A 21,602-nucleotide genomic window follows, 5' to 3' on the forward strand; every position below is an offset into this window, starting at 1 on the left:
GTTATTCATCCGTCAGGTCAGGTCAAAACATATATGTTGTCCAATCAATACCAAACCCATCGAAAAAGGTTGCAATCGAAGCATCTATCGCGATCACAATGGGAATTAGAATCGATGGGCATTCGCAGAGTGTTTGACTTCGGGCAGCAGGTGCTGCGCGGCCCAAACCACCTCCGATCTCCACAGGATTTCTTTTTAAGCTGGACTTTTACATGCATTGACTTGAAAGCGTCTTCTTGCCTTGTGTGCTAATCGGACATCACTATCTCTATCTCCCTCTTCTTACGATGTGAGTGAGCTCCAGCTGTCATACCCCAGTTTAAGTCTCATACGATTGATTAGTAAAATTAAGTGGTTCTCTCTATTTATATTTAACTTCAACTTAAATACCAGATATATTTTGATATAAATATTAATATCAAAATATATCCAATATTCGAAACTTCGAGGAAAAATAATAATAATAATAATAATAATAGTATATTGTGATTCTGATTCTGTCGAGCTAGGAATTATTTATATTGGATCTTGATATTAGTTAGGAGCGATGACTGCTGTGTGCATGACCGATGGAATTATGTGAAAGTCAACACGAGCTCATCAAATAAATGTTTGCCCTCTTCTCGTCGTAGGCATGGCAGTCGAGTAACGCGATTCAGATGGTGTTGCAAGACCGACCATTTACACATCAAAAACACATCCAGACCAGATTAATAATAATATTAATGGGACACAACTCACCCTATCACATACTAGAAAATGGCGCCCGAAGAAGAAGCCCCTCCACGAAAGCAGCTACGGATGACGCCAAGAAGAGAACCAAGAATTCGTCGCTTGATTTCCCCCCTCCTCGGCGGTAATCTCTGCACTTTCACCTCCGGCGACGAGTTTCTACTCCGACACCCTTTTGCTGCCATCCTTTTTGTATCACCACACGCACAAACCGGCGGAGAAGGAGAAGAAGGAAAGGAAGAGCAATATATATACATATAATGGAGGACATCAGCCTTTGGGTTCACCCATATATGTGATACATAGAGAGAAAGACCGAGAGACGTCACTGCACGCAGCAGACTACACATCCATGAAAGCGACATGAATTTGTGTCTGTGTCTCATTAATGGAATCGGGGAGGATATGACAGATGTGGCACTCCCTGGACTTGAACTACGAGGCAGAACAGCTGGTGGGAGGAGGTGGTGATTGACTTGTGGTCATTCGATGGAGACCAACGGGATCGGAGACAGATAAGTCATACCATGTGTGAACACAACACTTTCCCGTGTGTCTCCAGCCGAAGCACGAGACTCCTTCCCAGCAATTATCTGATCCAAAGACCACTTTGATCCTTGTTTGAAACAATGGACGGGAAGCTTGCTTATGTCCAACCTTCGTCATCACAAGCTGACTTCGATCACAGCTCTCAACACGATTCTGGGAACCAACTGCACGCACAAAGGCCCGAGGAACACACACAAGTGCAAGTCATACACACACCTCCTTGTCATCGTTGTGTGTGTTCACATTTGCGTCCACACCTTCTAAGAAACTTCTTTTGTGTGTGCTAAGAAGAAATTTAATTGGATTTTTTTTTTTTTTTTTTTTGAGAGAGAGAGAGAGAGAGAGAGAGAGAGAGAGAGAGAGAGAGAGAGAGAGATGAAGAGATTACAACAAATGAATAATCTTACTCTTTTTAAAGAGATTAAAAAAGAGTGCAGATGTAAAGATGATGATGGAGTCAAAAGGGAGCAGGTGTAACCAAATGGCCACCAGCACACAAACCTGTTCTTCATTGGTGAGAGCAACATGGCACAAGGAATCCCTTGACTTGACTTTGACGATGTCCAACTTCAACTCCCTACAGGAGGAATCCTTTGACTTGACTTTGATGATGTCCGATCTTCCACGGCACATCTCTAACGCATGCTGTTGACTATTTCGGTGAGAATTTAAATTCATCAAGTCAACCAGATGAAAGGCTTCGTGGAAGAGCATCATTGTCTCACCATATATTATACTCTTCTTCGTACTCTGCTACTGCGGTGGCGTATGTAATAGAGCATCTTCTATTACACAATACGGCGATAATTCTCATCATTGTCTCACCGTATATTTATTATACTCTTTGTAGTTTAGAAAAACTTATCATTCCATGTATTTATTATGCCACATTGACCTACATCTACTCCGCTGATTCCTCTTCTTTAATTGATAAAAATCAACCTTTTTCTTACACCCATATTCTCCTTTTATCGGGTTTAGGAGATAACCCTTATAAGTACTCATTCATCTATCAAACTATTCTAACACTTAGACTAGAAGAAGAGGATTATCACAAGAGATTACAACAATATTTTTTCCCTCTTTAAATTTTCTGTGCTTATCTGCTTTAACCAGGGATGAGAGGGGTATTTATAGGCCTCAAGTTGATTCAAACTTGGAGCCTAAAAATATCTCATCCCGGGTTTCTTAGGCCCAGGCGGTATCACCGCCTAGCACCCTGCTAGGGACGATACCACCACCTGATACAGTCTCAAAGAATGTGTCACTATATTTCTGAGGAGTCGGATGATTTATTCACGAAGGAAGAAGATCTACTATATTTGCCACTTTGACATCTTATTTGATAATACTTAGTTGATAGCTTAAGTATATTTTAGTTTTTCGGTTTTCAAGATTTCCTATTATTTCAACGAACACAAATGCGTTTGTCGAACGAGGTTCTATCTAACAACTAATAACTTGATATTCCATCAAAATAATGGTAAACTATTAATCATTTTAGAATCATAATTTTAAATATTTTTTTTTAATTTATCAAATAATAAAAGGTATCAATCTCTAAACAATCCTCAATCAACTAGTTGATCCTCAACTAGAATGGTCCGATTGACATGAATCGGACTTAAATTCAACTATGATGTAATTGAAAAAGTCTCTAATTCTAAGTAAATCGATCTATAATAATCCCAGAACAGTCTAATTTGTATTTGATTAGATTTAATTTAAATTAAACGATCAAATTGATTTGTTTCACACGAACTACAGAACTACCGAAGAGGGTTTGGGCCGGCCTGCCGTCGGGCGTCAGCGTGGGCTTATGTGGGCTACGGACCGGCCCAACCACTGCATAGTGATAGGCCGCATTGGAATGGCCCACATAGGCCCTGAACCAGTCAAAAGCATTGACTACGTCAGCACGAGACCCCCACGGCCTGGAGCCTATTCATCCGCTTTGGCCAGGGCCACCCTGGCCGCGTGGCTGGTTCGCGCTGCGCACGTGGACCGGTCAAAAGAGAAGTCACTGTCCATCAAACATTATAGGAGGATGATTCTGAAACCTCGTGGGCTAAAACATTATAGGAGGCTAAACCCTTGTGGGCTAAAACATTACGGGCTAAATATCAAATCACTCGAAATAAATCAATTAATAAAATTCCTAACTTATTCATTAAGAAAATCAAATTTAATTATTTCCTTAACCATAATATATAAATATAAAAATTAATAATAAAATAATACATCATTTATAATAATTAATTTATGTTAAGGAAGAAATTATCGGTGATTACATTACTAGTGCAGAGGAATAACAACTCCCAGAAGAATTTTTCATAGCATAACTGTGATGACTATGATTTCGATATTGAAGCTGACATGCTTTCAAAGTTCATATAACAAAATGCTTCTACATATGTATCAACTCAGAGATGACATAGCACAAAATTTACAGTGCTAGAAGAATTAAGAGATGTAGATTCTAGAATGCTGCAAACTGAGATGAAAAGGTCTCGATCCTCGACAATGACCCAATTGTTATCAAGGCCCTCTAGAAACTCCATTTGTAACCTTCTTAATACTTCAATAAATGACAATAACTTCTACCACAAGAGTGTCCTACTATAATGAGCTACATGTGTAGCCACCACTGGATGATGGCCCTGCTTTGTCACTAATGTCACAAGTACATGATAAAGAAAAGTGCTGGAAGTAGACCAAGTTATTTATTAACTAGATTAAGCACATTGAGAGGCTACTGCGGAAAGCAATGGAAAGAAAAATGTGACATCCTGCAAAGTCCAAAACAGGAGGGAAACAGAGCTAGCAATTCCTCCCACCAGCAAACCCACCTTTCACCCTGGCCTTCTGGTTGTTTCAAAATTTTGTGGCCCAGCATATGATATCGGTCTTCTGGTTGTGTTTTAGGGCTAGTCACATTTTATGTTTCTGTAAATCCTTCTCACAAATAAAGTAGAACCGAGATAACCCACAGCACCTGAATTTTGAACACAAGTCAGAAATACAACAATTCAGAAAGCTCGGAAGCACATTTCAAAGATCAGATATTTAGACAAACTTACCACAAAGTATCCCTAATCCCAGACAAAACATTAAAGTGTAGCCAAAGTAGAAGCTAGTCTGGAAAAAGCCTGACATCTTGGTCTTCACATAGTAGTAATATATAGAGTAAAGGAAAACATAGACGGCAGTTGAAGCAGCAGAAAAGAATGAAGTCCACTGCCAGTGATAGTTCTCAGCATTAAGCAAGAAATATGTACCCACTATAGTCACACAAATGGTGACAATTATGAGGATCAGGAAGACCAGTAACATAAAGCCGTACACATAATATACCTGCCCAAGCAAAACATATAAAAAGATTAAATAGGTGCTTTATTTCTGCACATGTACATTTTTTCCAGTTTAAATAAACTGGAAAAAAAATTCAAATGGACTAAATAAATAACAGGACTGATCAAAATTTCCAATGGCAAAAGTTACAAAAAGTTCAGTACGCAACAGTTCATCTAAAGAATCAGCATATCCTCGATTGATAAATAGCAACAGCTAGTATTTATGGTGAGTGTAATTCTACAAAGTAGATCTAGTTTACCTTGTAATTCCAGAATGATGTGAAGACAAAATACATCTCAATGAAGATGCTACCAAATGGAAGCAGTCCTCCCATTAGTGAGACAACAGAAGGTGTAAGATACCATTTCTTCTCAGGGATAGGACGAGGAATGGTCTTTACACGGCATGGATTGTTTGGCGAACCACTCCAGTTCCTACCCACAATGGTGCCTAAAAGTGCTAGTGGAAATGAGATGAAAGCCCATAATATGAACACAACAACAATCGTCCCAAACGGAATAGCTGCTAGTGATCCATAGAATATAGCAATTGTGTTAAGTATGAAGCCAATCCCAAAGCACATAAATGGAAACAATGATGCTGTGACGATCATAGACTTTATCCAATGTTTACCTGCCAATGAACCAGAGATACCATTCAGACAGAAGCAGTCACTGAAACTTAAAATCCCAAATTTTTGGGTGAGTGTAAAAGTACATCTGGATCTGTAACATGAAGCTTCTCAATTTCCAAAGAAATCGTTTTATTGAATTTCAATACATGTTACAAGGAAACTAAAAGGACTTCCATTTGAAAGGATTCATACCACCATTACGTGAGTAAAGTCCACCACTGACATAGCCTGAAATGAACGAGGTAAGAGCATAGCAGACTATGAAAGTTGTAGTGATAGATCCTCGCCTGGCCAACAAGAAATAATTGATAGCAAGGGTAATTGTTACGATCAAGATGTGAATGACTTAAGAAAAACATGCAATTTCTGAATAAAAGATGATACTCAAACAAATAACTAGAAATACATTTTAATTTTAGCAGAGGAGAAAAAACATATTATTTCCATAATCAGCAATATTGATGCTGGATGAGACAGAAATGATTCAATTACTAAGTCTGCAAGATATACAGGCACCACGTGCACATTATACCTTCAATAAGACATTATTCCAAAGAGAATTTTATGTTATAATTCATGTGACATGTGACACCAAAGAGATGTTTCTCTGCAAGTAATCGAATAATTATGAATGTATTAAGGATCCTGATAATGGACCAACACAAAATACAGCCAATTACACATTTGAACAATTATAAGATCATGAATCCGGTAGATATACCTAAAGAGCCAGCATAACAACTGGAACCTCAAATTTTCTGGGCTGTTGTACATTAACGGTGATTGGATAAGCCATTTTGTTCGGCTCATAATACATGGCAGGTAGTGTTAATTGATTTGCTATATTGGATCAAATATGTGCCAAATCGCCTTAGTAATTTAAATACTATACTATAGTGTTCCAGCAGCTAAAAGATTCTATGCTTATTCTTGAAGGCTAAATGATCAATGCTATTACCAAAAAAGCATTGAAAAATTTTAGACACATGGCATGGGTCATAAATTACTAGATAAAAATTTCAATCCAAAATTTATAATATTAGAAGCATGCTAATGCTCAAAACTCTATTTATTGGTTCACATGCAATATTTTAGAAGTTGACTGAACTTAAAACAATGATAACAAATATCTACAAAGCTTTCAACTTAATAATATGCTTTCAAATTGATTGGTACTTCAATAATTTTGATTTTATTTTAAAATATAAGACAGACATGTCTTATTAGGAATTAATTTACACTTGTGTTTCACATTTACAAGACTGATAACATCAAATGAGAACAGATCATGATGACCCAAAACAAAGAATCAGAAATTGGCATTGTGATGCAAATAATGATTCCAAACAGAATAGTAATGGCAACTGGCAAGAAAGAATACAGGTGCTGATGCTACGTCCAGATTTTATAGTTATGTTATGAGAATTGCACTTTACCTACAGACCATATGCTGATTTTGTTTAATGCCCTAGTGTTTTGAAACAAATTAGTTAATCTGCCTACGACTTGCCCTGACACATAGAATGAACTGACCATTGTGCAGCAACATTGAGAAGGTCACACACAAAGTTTGGATCTGCTAAAGATCCCTGCCCTCCATGGTGGCACAATGTTGTTCGGCTATACCTTAGACATCAGATGAACCAGCAGATTGTATCTCTATTGTTATTCTATATCTACATGGTTGCTCTATGCACCAAGTAAAACAGGAAAATGCTTTCATAGTCAATTGATCACCATGAGGATAGTGCTTGATCACGAAACCAAATCCGACCAAAGGTAAATTCAATTAAGGTAGCATGTACTGGAGCCTTGAGGTTTTTCTAGCAAGTACAGAGGGATTAACAACTTTTAACTAAATGGAAGAACCAAAAGGAGAATTTTTATACATTCAGTTATATCATCACAGGAAACTGTCATTTTGAAGATGCAGTTTCAGCAGGTAAGACTAGACTCACTGATACATGGAAGGAAAGGCTTCAATACTGTAGCAAGTGGCCTACAGATAAAAAAGATACAACATTATCCAAAATGGAGAAGATATCTATGGAGCATAGTCATTTGTAGGACTTTGGACTAGTAAATAATGATAAGTATAAAAAGATAAATGATGAGGGTTGACACTAGGTAATTATTCAGATACAAAGCAAGCCAAAGTCAAACAACTTCAAGTTCAGCTGTCAACTGGCCCAATTCAAGAATGAGAATTTTAAAATTTTAACTCAGATGTCAAAATTTTGGAAATCGCTTGATCACAAACAGGAGGCAGTGAGTTTAAAGTTGAAACAAGGAAAAACTGTCACCACCGACATGAAATAGAATGAGTTCCAGCTACCCATAATGCAAAGACAAAGGCTTTTGATATTTGGTCAGATGGTTAAAGACAGTAGCTTTAAGATCACATTTAAAAAGCCTGTAAAATAGGTTAAACAAAACACAATTGTGCACACTAATCAATCTTACAATATCTAGATTGTCAGCTCAATGCGGCAAATTTGAAGTCAACCTTTTCCCAGAAAGAATACCCTTACATAGATTGCAAATAAACAACAATGATTTACCATAAATTTAAGTCAGTGAGAGTGAAAGTGTGCATGAACACTGAATTCCCGTACCAGCTAGGTTTTGATTTTAAAAAACCAAGATATGTAGACATGCTAGGATCTTATCATACTATATGCTGATAGGTTTGATATGTCAGGACCAACATATATGGTCGATATGTCATGGTTGGTATGCATGATCCTTGAAACTAAGTGTACAAGTATACCTCTCCATATTGACTGTAATAGCAGTTTCTTTTCACTATACTAATTAATGAGTATTAATTTTCAAATCAATAATTAACTTAAACTCCATTTAGCAGGTTCAAAGCCAAGTTTGTACATACCCAATGTATAATGTTCCAATAATCGCCAACAAAATTACCAGGAGTACAAGCATTGCCAACTGGGCACCAGTACCAATAAGAGATGAAAGAAGAACCAAAGTACGGGCAGGCCGAAAGACATCCCCATGAACAAGTTTCCATCCAGATTCTTCACTCACATCTCTTTCCTGATAAAAATCAAATCATCAAAAGATCTAACTTGGGCTGACAGAATCATGACTTATAGGCAGGCTTCAAGGAAAGATTAATGCCAGATAACAAAGGTAGTTTATTTTTTCTTTCAAAATAAATGCAGCAAGTAATTACCAGAGTCTCAAGATCATCATCTTCACGAGCATATTTTGCATAATCATTTCTGAGAGTTCTCATCAATATCATAGATACCAGGCCAGTGAGGAAAATAACCATCATGAATGAATTGAAGATAGAGAACCAGTGAATCTGTGTAAGGCAGGCAGTATTGCAATCATAAGGAAGCATTTTCGTTCATGGAACTTGTCAATAACTATACCAGAATCTTATCAAACCAGTAAGCACCAATCAGTAAAGTATGTGCTACCTTAATAATTAAATATAAAAAATATGTAATATGCCAGTATCAACCAATATGGTCAGTACACAAATAACCGTTATAATACAATAGGCATATCATGGTAATTGAAACCATGATCATCCACAAACTTAGATCTATGATGTCAAGAAGTTGTGATAACTGCATTAAAGTTTCAGGAAAAAGATTATAGGGTAGAAATTATAATAATTCAGAACTACATTACCTGGTGCTCAAAGAAAGGGTAATCCAAGTAAACCTCAAACCGGCGAGCAAATGTAACATTTGTCGGCAGCCATTTGACTGAATATGTCATATCTAATCTTTTTCCTGCCTCCAAAAGTTTAGGACTTTCTTGAGTGAGATTGACATGAATAATCTGCATGAAAGAGACGAAAAAAAATGATACAGTAAACCTTTGACACAAGTAAAACCCCCTCAGAAAATTTTTTCACAGTATCATGACCGCAGGGCTCTCAGAAATCACCTACCTGATACTCATTATGTTGGATGATGATATTTTTATGTGTGAAAAGATAACGTTTATCTTTGTTGTTTTTGTCAGTCTCTCCAACAAAACCTAATTAAAAATAAAAATATTCTACATCACAACATGTGAAATATCATTAAAGATAAGAAGCAAATAGAAGGCATCAACAATAGGCAAGGACATACCCCACATAGGCAAGTCATCTAGATCATGGCTCCAAACAATGAAGAAACAAAAGAAAACAGGTAAAAGGGTAAGTAATCAAGCATAATAAGCAGAAGTAAAGAAATTATCAAGTAACTTACCTATGAAGAACTCAAACCAATATGAGTTCTCTATAGCATCAGCAAATTGCTTCACTTTTGTGGCATCAAGTTCAATCGTACAAATGGAACCTCTGTCAACATTTCCTGACATTTAAATGTTTAGAAGTTTAATTTTAACGAGAAATCAATGAGTAGGTACCCAATGAGCGTAAACTGTGTCTACATCCCAATTAATAATTCAGTAACGATGTTGAAGATTTTGTAAAAAGGAAATTGCATACTTTGAAATTTTATCTGGAACTGGCTGTCAATAAGTTCATTTCCACCTAGGACCTCCCCTAGCCCGCTCCACTTATGTGCAGGATTCTCAGATGGTTGACAGAATGGAAGACTGTGATAATTATATGTCTCCTGAGGGTTATTGTAAGGGCCAACCTTGTTTACCCAGAGTGTAACTGGTTCTTCAGCTTGGTACTGCAAGTTAATTGGTAACTATGTGAAAACCAGGATATGAGAAATACTAACTTTGCTGCCACATTTTCATACAATAAGGAAACAGGAAACCAGACAGCCTGGTGGTGATCCTAGGAAAACAAATTGCTTTTTATTGATAAAATATAGGACAAAATAACAATACTGTTTTATCTTCTAGAAGACATATCAAGAGAGACAGCCTGCATTGACCTGATTTATCAAACCGGAGACAAAAAATCAAACAAAGAAATATATCATCTTGGCAACATATCTTAAACACCAACAAGGTTTTCTAGACGTACAGGTCAAGAGAGCACAAATATTTGCACATAGTCCCCTGCAAGCTAGTAAAACAACATTGGAACCTTTCAATTAAGATTTGCTAGTCAAAACTCATATCATAACTGTTAATGAACAAATTGAAAGTTATACTACATTTTGTACTCATCCATTGAAATATCTGTCAACAATCTATTCTTCTACCTGCTCCTTTCCTTTCTCATGGCCAATACAAAACCTCAAAATCCATCTAATTAGTTATTAAATAATACATTATTTGAGCTTATTTCAAGATAAGGGCAGGTTTGAGATTCACCCCCAAAAGAACGGACACATTTGAAAGCATCTATCAACTTGAAGTTTTAGCTCAAAGTCTATCCATTTTAATCTTTTAAGCTTGGAGAAGACAAAAGAAAACAAGATTTACTAGCTCACAAATTTATGCATCCTCATAAATAAATAGATAAGATATAGGTGCATATGATAAATAATAGTGAGTAGCCATTAATGTTAATAGAAAGGGAGATTAGAGAATCTCTTATCACCATATAATTGAACTAAAAATAGCTTATTCCAATATTTTTGCAGCACTCGTATGTCAAACCAATAGGCATACTCAACACTAATTTTCCAGTTGCACAATTGCTATTGACAATGTCTCAACTAAATATTTCTACGACTGCATATGTTGTAGATCTTCTTCATTCTCTCGATAATCTCATCGAAGAAACCACCCGTCTCCATAGAAATACTACTATGAATGTTCTATAGAAACCATCCAGCTCGATATGTTTTATTTAAGCCCAAAAGTTTTCTCAAGCCATCCTGACACTATTCTGTATGTAGTTAAATATATTATTGAAAAAAAACTAATATGTCACAGGTTTTCAAAAATGAAAAGACTTTGACGTGTAGGAAAATTTGCTCTACCTATAGGCTAAAGATGCTTCAGTCTCACTATCAAGGCAAGGTTTAGCTCTTGAAGTCACCAACGCCATGGGTGAGGAGGGAATAAAAATTCAGTAACTGTGTTGCTAGAGTGATTCGTGTTGAAAAGTGAGAGATATTAAGGAAATGTAGATGTAGATTTATGTCAGGACATACGAAAGTGAAGAGTACAAGGGCTATGGATAGGTCCATGTTAGGGTCTATATTCAAATAACTTGAAGAACACCATTCTTGGAGAATCAAGGTTTGGTATTCTATGGATAGCTTATGTAATTTACAATTTTGGTGGTAGAGAAAAAAATACCCTAAAAAGATATTTCAATATTGATGGTAAGTGAAACTTTCTTTTGAAATCTCTTTGAGAGTATTTTTTTTTCAACATCTTTAGTTTTTTCTTTTCAACATGTTGATGGCAAGGCTGAAACATCTTTATCCTACACATAGAAGTAAACATGTGACATATTATTTTTTTTAACAATACATTTAATTACATACAGAATAGTATGAAGATGGTTTGAGAAAAAATTTGAACTAAAATAAAACATATCAAGTTAGATGGTTTCTATAAAACACCAAGCCTATATAGAACATATGGAATAATATTTTTGAGGAGTTGGATGGTATCTTCGATGAAATTATTGAGGGAAGGAAGAAGATTTACTACATATATAACCGTAGATTTATTTAGTTGAAACATTGTAAATAGCAATTTTGCAATAGAGAAATTGATATTGAATATGTCAATTGGTTTGATATACGATACTGCAAAAATATTAGAATGCTATTTTTAGTTCAACTCAATGGTGATTAGGGATTCTCTAGTCTCCCTTTCTATTAACATCAATAACTACTCACCATTATTGATCACATGCAGCTGTTTCTTATCTATTTATTTAGAAAGATGCACAAAATTATGAGTTTGTAAATCTTGTTTTCTATTGTCTTCTTATATGACTCAACTTAAAAGATTGAAGTGGATGTACTTTGAGCTAAAACTTCAAGATGGTAGATGCTTTCAAATGTGTTCATCCTCTTGGGGTGAATCTCAAACCTGCCCTTGAAATCCGCTCAAATGATATATTATTTAAATAACTCATTAGATGGAATTTGAGACTTTATATTGGCCATAAGAAAGGAAAATAGCCAGGAAGTAAAATAGATTATTAACAGAATTTCCAAAACTACCTGTTCTACAAATTAGAACAAATTTTAAGATTCAAATGTATAAAGTGATACTTTTCAAAAACTAAGAGAAATCCGAAAGAATCATTGAAATCGATGAATAAGAAATCCCATTAAAAATAAATCCCATGGCAAAGGGCAAATTTTTTTAATATTTATGGTTTATTATTTGACAGAGAGAAGGATAAAGATAGAATTCCTAGAGTTCAAGCAGACTAGATAAAGTAGATAGGGGCATGTGAGGAGTTCTATCACCATATTGCACCCTTAAATTAATAGAAATGTTAAGATATGGTTACCGATGGAAGCTATGATTGTCACTCAAAAATTTCATCAGCTAGAGAAATTAGATGAAAAGATGAAGAAATTGTGATTGGATATGCAGAACATCATTTGAAACCTATAAAATCGGACTATAAAAGGTTTGCATCCACGAAAAATAAAAAAATATTAACATAGGTTGATGATAAAATAAGGAAACATCATTTGAAATGGTTTGAGCATCTCCAAAATGAAACCTATAAATACAACAGTTACAGAAAACAGGTTAATTCAGTTAGGTGTTGGCAACAGATGTAGAAGAAGACATAAAAAATATTTTGTTAGCAAGAGCAAATGGAGAATTATAGCTTCCTTCTCAGTAACTCGTGATACTGCCTTGAAAGTACTCAATGTGGAGAAAGAAACCATGTCGCTAAGACTATCCTATGCTAAAACCATGTTTGCAAACATTCGAAACCATTAGACTGTTCCTACACCTTTCATTTACATCAAATTATCCACCAGACAAGACTATACTATGCTCAGCACTGTCAAGTGTGAGACAGTAATGATTCTATCGAAAACTAAGGTAGGCCGCCTACATGGAGTATGTGTCACGTGAAAAGATGGTAAGGCAGAGCGTAAGTCACATTCTGACATCCTCTGATCATTTCGAGTTAGAATGAAACAGGCAACCGTGCAAAGAGACGAAGATGCTGCAAATAATAATTCAACTTGTCCTGTAAGGCGGATCTGCAACTTGTGATCATTGTGAAACATCCTTTTGAGATTCTACATGGAGTCTAGTTGGTGAATTCAAAAGATCTCCATCAAATATTAAGCTTCCAACTCGATTTCAGCTAGATAATAGAACGGCAGCATCGTTATACACTGGAACTTGTGCCATATGCGCTGGGTACGAGTTACCGGCAATTGCCAGCAAAAAGGATGAACCCACACACAAATGTTCCAATCTGAAAAAATTCGAATTTGACGTCAACCTATCGAGCAAACCAAGAAGCCATAGGAAGTTATTATAGTCCGGATCTACGCCGCAATCGAAAGAAATTGAAAAAATTAGAGACCTCAACAGCTTGCCGGATCAATCTCGCATCCCGGCGTGCTAATGAGATCTTTACGAACGGAATGTTGGAATTGGGATGGAGCATCAATCGGGGCGGAGGGTCAAGGCGTACCTTGTGGTCGGACTCGGAGGCGAAAGCGGAGACCGCGAGGACTACGAGGAAGGCAGCGGAGAGGGAAGGGCGAGATCTGGCGCCGGAAAGCATGGCACCGCCCGGATCTGAGAACAGAGCGCGGTGGGAGGGGGGAGCGAAGGTGGGGCGAGGCGCGTTCGAAGCTTAATGTCGAGGAAGAGACCGGGCGAGGCCTTCTCCTTTGGGCTTTCTTTCCACTCGTTCAATCTAAATGCGAAGGGCTTGTGGTTGGGTCATCAAGATTAGTGTTTTGCCCAGATCCTGTTCCGTAGATGAGTCTATTAAGGTTGTTGTTTTGCCCACATCAGGATTGATATGGGCTTGGGTGGATCGTAAAAGCTTGTTATTTCGTACTTTTACTCTCACATTTCTTATGTTATGATTAATTGACTAAAAATATTTTTTTTATTTGATTTCCTTTTTTGTCCTTTAATGCTGTTTAGTTTATATATATATATATATATATATATATATATATATATGTATATGTATATATACAATTCAAGCACTGTTCATTAGTTTTTGCTTTAAATTAACTCTAATAATGAGTAAGAGCAGCCAGGGTCTGCCGTACCGAGTCATACCGCCCAGTGCGGGCGGTACGTACCGGTCCGACAGGTTGTCGGTACGCGGACCGACTGTTACCGGTCCGAGTGCATTATAACACAATAGCACTATAGCAATGTATTGTAGTACTATAGCAGTGCTACAGTACTCGGTATATCTGGGTGTATCGCTCGGTATATCGTACCGTATCGGTACCGAGCCCTGGTCGAAATACCGGTACGGTACGATATTGCGAACCTTGAGAACAAGCATAAAATGGTCCATTAAGATAATAAAAATCGAAAAAAAATTGAAATGAACGAGGATTATTTATTCCTTTCTACTCAAGAAAAAAAGAAAAGAAAAGACAGCTCATAGAAACTATATTGTTCATATTTTATCCCACTCAGATAATAAAAACATTAAAAAAATCGTTTAAATGAACAAATAAGAAAGAGATATTATTTGGTGATCTCTAAGTTGATAGCCATGACAACGGAACCTTTTCTCGCAACATGGAGACCTGCCCGTGAGTAACAGTGATACGAATAGTGACTGTTGTTCTTCGCCTTCCATGGATCGGGAGAAAAGCGAGACCGAGGCGGCAGGGAACTGCACGGGCCGCAGCCGCGGGGCTCGCACGCCGGTGATGGCCACAGCCGCTTCCTCCTCCTCCTCCTCCTCCTCCGCCAATTTCAACCCCGGGGATCTCTGCTCGGATCCACCGCAGCCGCTTCGCCTCTCGCGCGAACAGCACGAGCTTTGTTCCGAAGCCCTAGCTTTCCTCAAGAGGAGGCTCAGAACCCCAGCCAAAATCGCCCAGGCGTTCGATCGCCTCCAGGTCTTGGTCGACCCTTCTCTCGAAATCGTTCCATCTGAATGTTGGGTCTCTTGATTTCCTCTCAGCCTGGATTTAGTACCCTTAACAAAGATTCACGAAGTCGGCAGATAGCGATTCTTCCATCTTCCTAATTCTTAGCTGAAATATTCGATCGGCATGTTTTTTTTTGACAGGAGATGGGGCTAACGAAGGATGAGATGATGAGAAAGTGTTCGGTGGCTCTGCGAGATGCAAATTTGGGGAAAAATCGCTACATGGATGTCCTCCCATGTAATTGCGGAAAATAAATCTTCTTATGTCTTTAAGTGATAGAATTAAATCGCTTTGGACACTTTGGAGTTTCGATCTGGAAAGTTCATTGATCGCCTTCTTCTTTCTCTTTCAGTTGATAATAACAGGATTATTCTTGACTCTACAAAAGGCAACACCTCCTCGGCGAATGGTTACATTAATGCGAGCTTTATTGGGGTACAGTCACTTAACCGACTTGTATTTCGTGTTGGTTCATATCGAGTATAATTATGTTGGATGGGCCAAAGCAGTAAAACGTGCTGGAGTTTCATCTTTGGTTACCTTGGCGAACCTTGAATGCAGATTGGTACGGGTGAGAAAGTTTCACGGTCTATTGCTACACAAGGTCCGCTTCCTGAGACCTCTGGAGATTTCTGGGAGATGGTATTCCAACACCGTTGTCCTGTGATCGTGATGCTAACTCTTGTTGATAACCCCAAGGTGCTTTGTTGCAATCTCTGAAAATTTTGTTACACATCCAGCTGCTTTGTTACACATTGTGACGGTTATAATGCTAAATGAGCCTACACTGTCATTAAATTTAGCAAAAGCATTTTTGGAACATGAGGTTTTAAGGTTTTATGCCTCCAAGTTACTAGGTCAGTCATATGAGGCCGAGTCTTTGACATAATAAGGATTGAGATTCTGTTGGTATTTGATTTCTAAAGCCATATAAAACAGCATAATTTACTTATAGCCTGTAAAGATCAAACTGATGTGTCTGACAAGAAAGATGTAAGAGAGAAGGCTACGAGGAAAGAAAGAATTAGAGAAATATGAAAATCAAAGATCTAAAAAAAGGAAAAAAGGACCGAGTGGTCTCTTAGGAAAAGAGATGTCAAGCTAGATATTCTGAATGGTGGTATCGTATCATTGTATTTTTTTTCTAGGATTTTTAACACAAGCAAGTAGAGGGAATGATTTGGAGAAGTTTTAGATACATTTAGTGATTGCTAAGTTGTGGATTGTTTGTATGCTTACTTCCAAATGTTTTAGATTTAAAGAATAGCTCGTACATGGATGTGCTCATAAGAACAACTTAGAGGTCTTTGATTTTTTTTAAATTTTAATTATTATCTATATATGCTATTTAGATTGAGTTGTTGTGAACTGTTGAGAATGTTGTGAATAATTTATGAGTTAATTGATTATGACTTCAAACATATAACAAATATGTTGTGCAAGTTATTTGTTGAGGTTTGTATCTTGTAATTCCCATTTAGTTTCTTATAGGGATTGTAGCATTGTATCTAACCTGGCTTGGGAAGGAGCATTACAATGTAGTGGTACCAGAGTCGATATACTATTAAGCATAATGAGGGACTCGAGTAGGAAAAGATTATTCATGGATGAAGCTAAAAGACACATCATAGACTTGGTTGGGACACATGCACTATGTTAGGTTTTGGTTATGAACTTTATTTCCTTGGCTAGGACACATGCACTATGATGTATCATACTTATCATTTAGTCCCACAATGGAAGTAGAAGGAGACTTAAGTAAACTTAGAAGGGCTTGATGGGTTGGGTGTATTATTATTAACTTGATCATATACAATTTAGACTGATGGTTCAGATCAATTATCTCATTAGATTGAATCGCGATAGTGATTGCTCATAGAGTCTTAATGATTCCTTGGTAATTTCGAGCACAAGCTAACAAGTGCTTAATATGCAACACACAAAGAATTTTTTTTCCTTAATCATTATTTGGTAAATAGTATTCCCATCAAAGTTTGCTATACCTCCCATTATGTTATCTAATCATGTTTCCTATTTTTTTTGTCTCTTTGGAGCTTTTCATTATTGAGTATGTCTTTGAACTGTCGATTGGTTGACTCACCTACTTTTCTAGCTCTTTGTAGAATTATCATTCTAAATATAAGATCACTCCTTGATTTACATAGTTTTCTAATAACATTCATCATCTCACTTTGTATTAATTGCCGTTTATATCATCCTATATTACTTTAAATATATCTCTATCTTTACAAAATGGCAGATGATGAGGAAATGTGCAGATTATTTTCAAGCAGATGATGGTCTTAGAGGATTTGGAAAAATCAGTGTTGAGACAAAATATACAAGAATCTGTGCTTCTTCATTAGTGCTGCGATGCTTGGAAGTGAAGCATAAAGAGGTGAACCAATGTGGAAGTTTGTTCCACTCATTTTCTGTTTGTTTGTTTGTTGTTATGTGAATATAAACATGTCAATTGGTTCTCATCTGTTAAAAAATTAATAATTTGACACTTGTTGCTTTTCATATTTTACTAAAATAAACAATTCATTTTCTTTATGAAAATGTTTGGACTGCTAATTGAACTTTAGGATTAACCCTTGTTTTTTATCATAAATGTTGTGTCATTAATCATAAAATCTTATCTCCTCTGGAGGCTTTTCATGTAGCTGGTGAAGCCAACTCTTCCTGTTCTCCATATCCAGTACCCTGAATGGCCTGATCATGGGGTGCCTGCAAATACTGCATCAGTGCGAGAAATTTTAAAAAGGATATATCACGTTCCACCCAGTATTGGTCCTATTGTTGTGCATTGCAGGTTTAGAACTCGCAATAAAATGCTTCTGGTTTGCCTCAATATTCTTCTCCTTATCATCCCCCAGGTCTGACTCTCTATGTTCCTCTTTTTCAGTGCAGGGATTGGAAGAACTGGTGCATACTGTACCATTCACAACACGATCCAAAGGGTTCTTGTTGGTGATATGTCTTCTTTAGATCTTGTGAGAACTGTTGCAGAGTTCAGATCCCAACGGATTGGGATGGTTCAGACAGTGGTATCTTATTTGAGTTTCTTCTTGCTTTTTTGTTATCTGTTTTAGTTTATAAATATCCAAGGATGGGCTACATGAGTCGGAGGCCACAGGTGTGCAGATTTACACTCTCACATATATAAATATACATTTAACTAAAATTAAATCATAGAGTTGTAGTAAAAGAAAAACATGTTTCTTATTTTATATCTGCTGGACATAAAAAGAAAGATAATGTAAATTAAGCCTATAAGTTGCTATAAAAGATCAAATACAAAATCATTGAAAATATACAATCCACACGATCTTAATGTTGTGATAAGCACTGTGCTCTTTTCTAGACAGATTAATGGTGCAATCTTGCAGTTGTGTGCTTCTTTTTTCTTCTGAAGTAATAATAAGATATTTGTATGTACCTCTTAGACTGTCACAATAAATTTTTTTCTGAACAGGATGAATATAACTTTTTCTTTGAGTTGAGGCAATGCAAATATGTCATTCTCATTACAAAATCACAAGAGGGAAAGAGAGGAGGATTAGTTCTTTCCCAATTCCCACATGCATCCTAGGCCCCCTTTCTCCACCTTTGATTAGAGGTGCTGACGATGAATGCCCTTGAGGAAAATAAAAAAAAATATTTGTAAAATGCTGCTAAATTAGTTTTAACTAAAACTTGATGAATTATCTACTAGTCTATGTTAAATGAAGTTGATTATTATCTGAGCTATTCCCCAATTTAGTATGGGATCATATATATATATTGCTCATTTTAGTGTAAAGGAGGGTCAATTAAATATTTGAAAGATTTTTTAGAATTTGTTGTCAATCTAAGCCAGCTTTCTTTACATTTTGCAGAACTTTCCATAGTCATATATATATATATATATATATATATATATATATATATATATATATAGTTTTCGATACCTTATTTAAAGTAAATTTAGGAATATATATCTTTCATCTTTAATTTAAGTATGTTCAAACAAGGTAGGAATATTTTGGATTCCCTTAGATATGGATAGATTGCAGAAGGGTGAACTAGTTGACTTCTGGTGTGGATCAACTTTCATCTTGATGGCATGACTAAACCAAAGATCCAATGAAACAAATGAGTATGAACTTGATTCTTCAGAAATTCATGGTAAGGTGAAGATGGTTGGGAGCCAGGATTATCATAATCATTGAGCATTGGTATCATACATATGAATAAACATACGCACATATGATAACATGAACTAATTATTATTGTTGGATTAGTTGACTAATTTTTCTTGGTAACAACTTGAACTTCCAGTGCTGTTTAAGATATACAACAATATGAATGAAATGGGAAAAGGTTAATAGAAAACTGCTTATTCAGTCAGAAAGATGTCACAGGAGTTCATTGCTGAAATATGTTTGATACTAATGACGATCAGGAACAATACTTCTTCTGCTATGCTGCAATTGTGGACGAACTAGAGGAACTTGTCTCGAAGTCCAAATACTAGATGATCTTGAAGGTACCTCTACCTGCATCTTCTAGTGCAAAAAGAGTATTTAAAATATGCATGTACATTACTGAAATTTTAACATGACTATTAAAAATGTTTCAGGGCATGTCGATCACCATTTTCTGCTTCATGTGGGCAGTAGAGCGTGTTGTTAGTATTGTTATGTATCAAGAATGTTGTCAAGAGGCAGAAGACATGCAGCATAGAAACCCTTGAGGTGCCAATGTATGTTGAAGAGAGGCTGCGGCACAGGATTTAAGCACTTCTTTATGGCTTTCAAGATGTCACTTATTGGCACACTGTTAAAGTGAAAAAGACTATCATGATGATGAGATAACAAAAAAATTTAGATATCAAATTTTTTTGAAGCTTAATGTACCTGACCGCTGGATCTGTTTGGTCAGTTTGTATATCCTCAAGTTCCCAAGTCCAGTGGATTCTTTGCTGTTGGCATCTCTTCTGTTAATGAATTATGAGATTACATCTACTTTGATTCTTTGTAGCTGGAATCTCCTTATGCCAACGAAAGATTCTCTAAGACCTAGTTTTTAGTTGGTAACATTGCACATCGCATTGACCTGTATGATAAAATTTGTAACATCTGATAGTTTATAATATCAAGGACAAAATGATCATGATGGAGATTCTTTTAGCTTGATATGTATGTTTCTGAATGCCTTGGAAGTTTTTATTACTATCAAAGCACCAACATAGAGATTGTCCTGTCAAAATGGCATTTTGATCCATCAGCTTTATTGTCAATGATGTAGAAGTTAGCAGATATGGTGAGTCCCAGGGATTTGATAGGTAGTGTTACCTTGGAACTGCCAGACCCTGTTATATCTAGGTTGGTGTATCTTCTATATGCATTGCATGACTGAAACTCTAATGCATAGACAAATCAACAGTGTAGAGGCTCAACTGGTTCAAAACATTGATTCTTTTTTTTTTTTACATGGTACATCTTTGTTTGAGAATCTTCACTAGATATTATTTGCAGATTGTTTTTCTGTCAGATTTGTATGTGCATTTTTTTCAGGTCTGAAAAAAAGTATTATCCAAATACTTTTTAAGTGTGCCTATCTGTTGAATGCTCAACAAATGCTGAGTTTGACTAATTAATTGGTATGAGTGTGGCGCTTTAGGAAAAGAAATGGCATGTGTGCAGTGAATTATATGACAAGAATGGTTAGACTGTTATATAGTAGCACAGGATAAGGATTATTTTTGCTGCTAATTTTTACAAATGGTGCTGAAACTTTTGGTTGGTATGGATTTGTATTTTTCAGGAGGCTGATGCTGAAGAGTGTAATTGCTGACTGAAGAACAAACAGGGGAAGCAAAACACCAGAATTGAACACATGGCGATGGGGGGGGGGGGGTAGCCTGAGCTTCATGTTTCTTCATCCTACTATTGTTGCATGCCTGCAAACCTATGAGATTCTTGACAGTATCATTTATGCAATTAATATTCAGTCTTGGCAGCCTCTGGATTAAGCATGAAGATGGGGGGGGGGGTAGCCTGAGCTTCATGTTTCTTCATCCTACTATTGTTGCATGCCTGCAAACCTATGAGATTCTTGACAGTATCATTTATGCAATTAATATTCAGTCTTGGCAGCCTCTGGATTAAGCATGAAGATAGGGGGGGGGGTAGCCTGAGCTTCATGTTTCTTCATCCTACTATTGTTGCATGCCTGCAAACCTATGAGATTCTTGACAGTATCATTTATGCAATTAATATTCAGTCTTGGCAGCCTCTGGATTAAGCCTTTTGTCTTTTGCTGTACGCTCACTGATGATATTGCTCAGGGCAGTTGACCTTGCGGAGGTC

General features: G+C 36.6%; 2 protein-coding genes across 3 annotated transcripts; one reads left to right on the forward strand and one right to left on the reverse strand.

The window, feature by feature from the left end:
- Positions 1-3,736: 3,736 nt before the first annotated feature.
- On the reverse strand, positions 3,737-14,020 carry LOC135606826 (transmembrane 9 superfamily member 1-like). The gene is made up of 12 exons (XM_065098125.1): positions 13,806-14,020; positions 9,747-9,939; positions 9,505-9,609; positions 9,385-9,402; positions 9,201-9,289; positions 8,936-9,088; positions 8,466-8,600; positions 8,160-8,326; positions 5,462-5,556; positions 4,895-5,268; positions 4,362-4,635; positions 3,737-4,276 (listed from the first exon to the last, which is right to left on the reverse strand). Exons 1-12 carry the CDS (start codon positions 13,896-13,898, stop codon positions 4,209-4,211), a joined length of 1,764 nt encoding a protein of 587 aa, XP_064954197.1. The 5' UTR covers positions 13,899-14,020; the 3' UTR covers positions 3,737-4,208.
- Positions 14,021-14,852: 832 nt separating this feature from the next.
- Positions 14,853-20,009, forward strand: LOC135606827 (protein-tyrosine-phosphatase PTP1-like). Of its 2 annotated transcripts, none has more exons than XM_065098127.1 (9): positions 14,853-15,213; positions 15,387-15,483; positions 15,599-15,681; positions 15,808-15,945; positions 17,507-17,644; positions 17,949-18,061; positions 18,155-18,296; positions 19,694-19,777; positions 19,871-20,009. In XM_065098127.1, the coding sequence occupies exons 1-8, from the start codon at positions 14,947-14,949 to the stop codon at positions 19,763-19,765; spliced, it is 1,050 nt and encodes a 349-aa protein (XP_064954199.1). In that variant the 5' UTR covers positions 14,853-14,946; the 3' UTR covers positions 19,766-19,777; positions 19,871-20,009. The 2 variants fall into 2 exon arrangements, with proteins under 2 accessions (XP_064954199.1, XP_064954198.1); XM_065098126.1 differs by having other exon boundaries at positions 14,854-15,213; positions 17,913-18,061.
- The last annotated feature ends 1,593 nt before the right edge of the window (positions 20,010-21,602 follow it).

The sequence above is a fragment of the Musa acuminata genome, chromosome BXJ2-3 (genome assembly GCF_036884655.1).
Source record: "Musa acuminata AAA Group cultivar baxijiao chromosome BXJ2-3, Cavendish_Baxijiao_AAA, whole genome shotgun sequence".
NCBI classification, from domain to species: Eukaryota; Viridiplantae; Streptophyta; class Magnoliopsida; order Zingiberales; family Musaceae; genus Musa; species Musa acuminata.

Excerpts from the sequence above, each read along its gene's own strand:
- LOC135606826 (XM_065098125.1), bottom strand. The coding sequence starts at position 13,898 with ATGCTTTCCGGCGCCAGATCTCGCCCTTCCCTCTCCGCTGCCTTCCTC. Across the intron at positions 8,601-8,935 it reads ACCCTTTCTTTGAGCACCAG|ATTCACTGGTTCTCTATCTT; the intron begins GTAATGTAGTTC and ends TGCCTTACACAG. Across the intron at positions 4,277-4,361 it reads GGGATTAGGGATACTTTGTG|GTGCTGTGGGTTATCTCGGT; the intron begins GTAAGTTTGTCT and ends TTCAAAATTCAG.
- LOC135606827 (XM_065098126.1), top strand. The coding sequence starts at position 14,947 with ATGGATCGGGAGAAAAGCGAGACCGAGGCGGCAGGGAACTGCACGGGC. Across the intron at positions 15,214-15,386 it reads AGGCGTTCGATCGCCTCCAG|GAGATGGGGCTAACGAAGGA; the intron begins GTCTTGGTCGAC and ends TTTTTTTGACAG. Across the intron at positions 15,484-15,598 it reads CTACATGGATGTCCTCCCAT|TTGATAATAACAGGATTATT; the intron begins GTAATTGCGGAA and ends TTTCTCTTTCAG.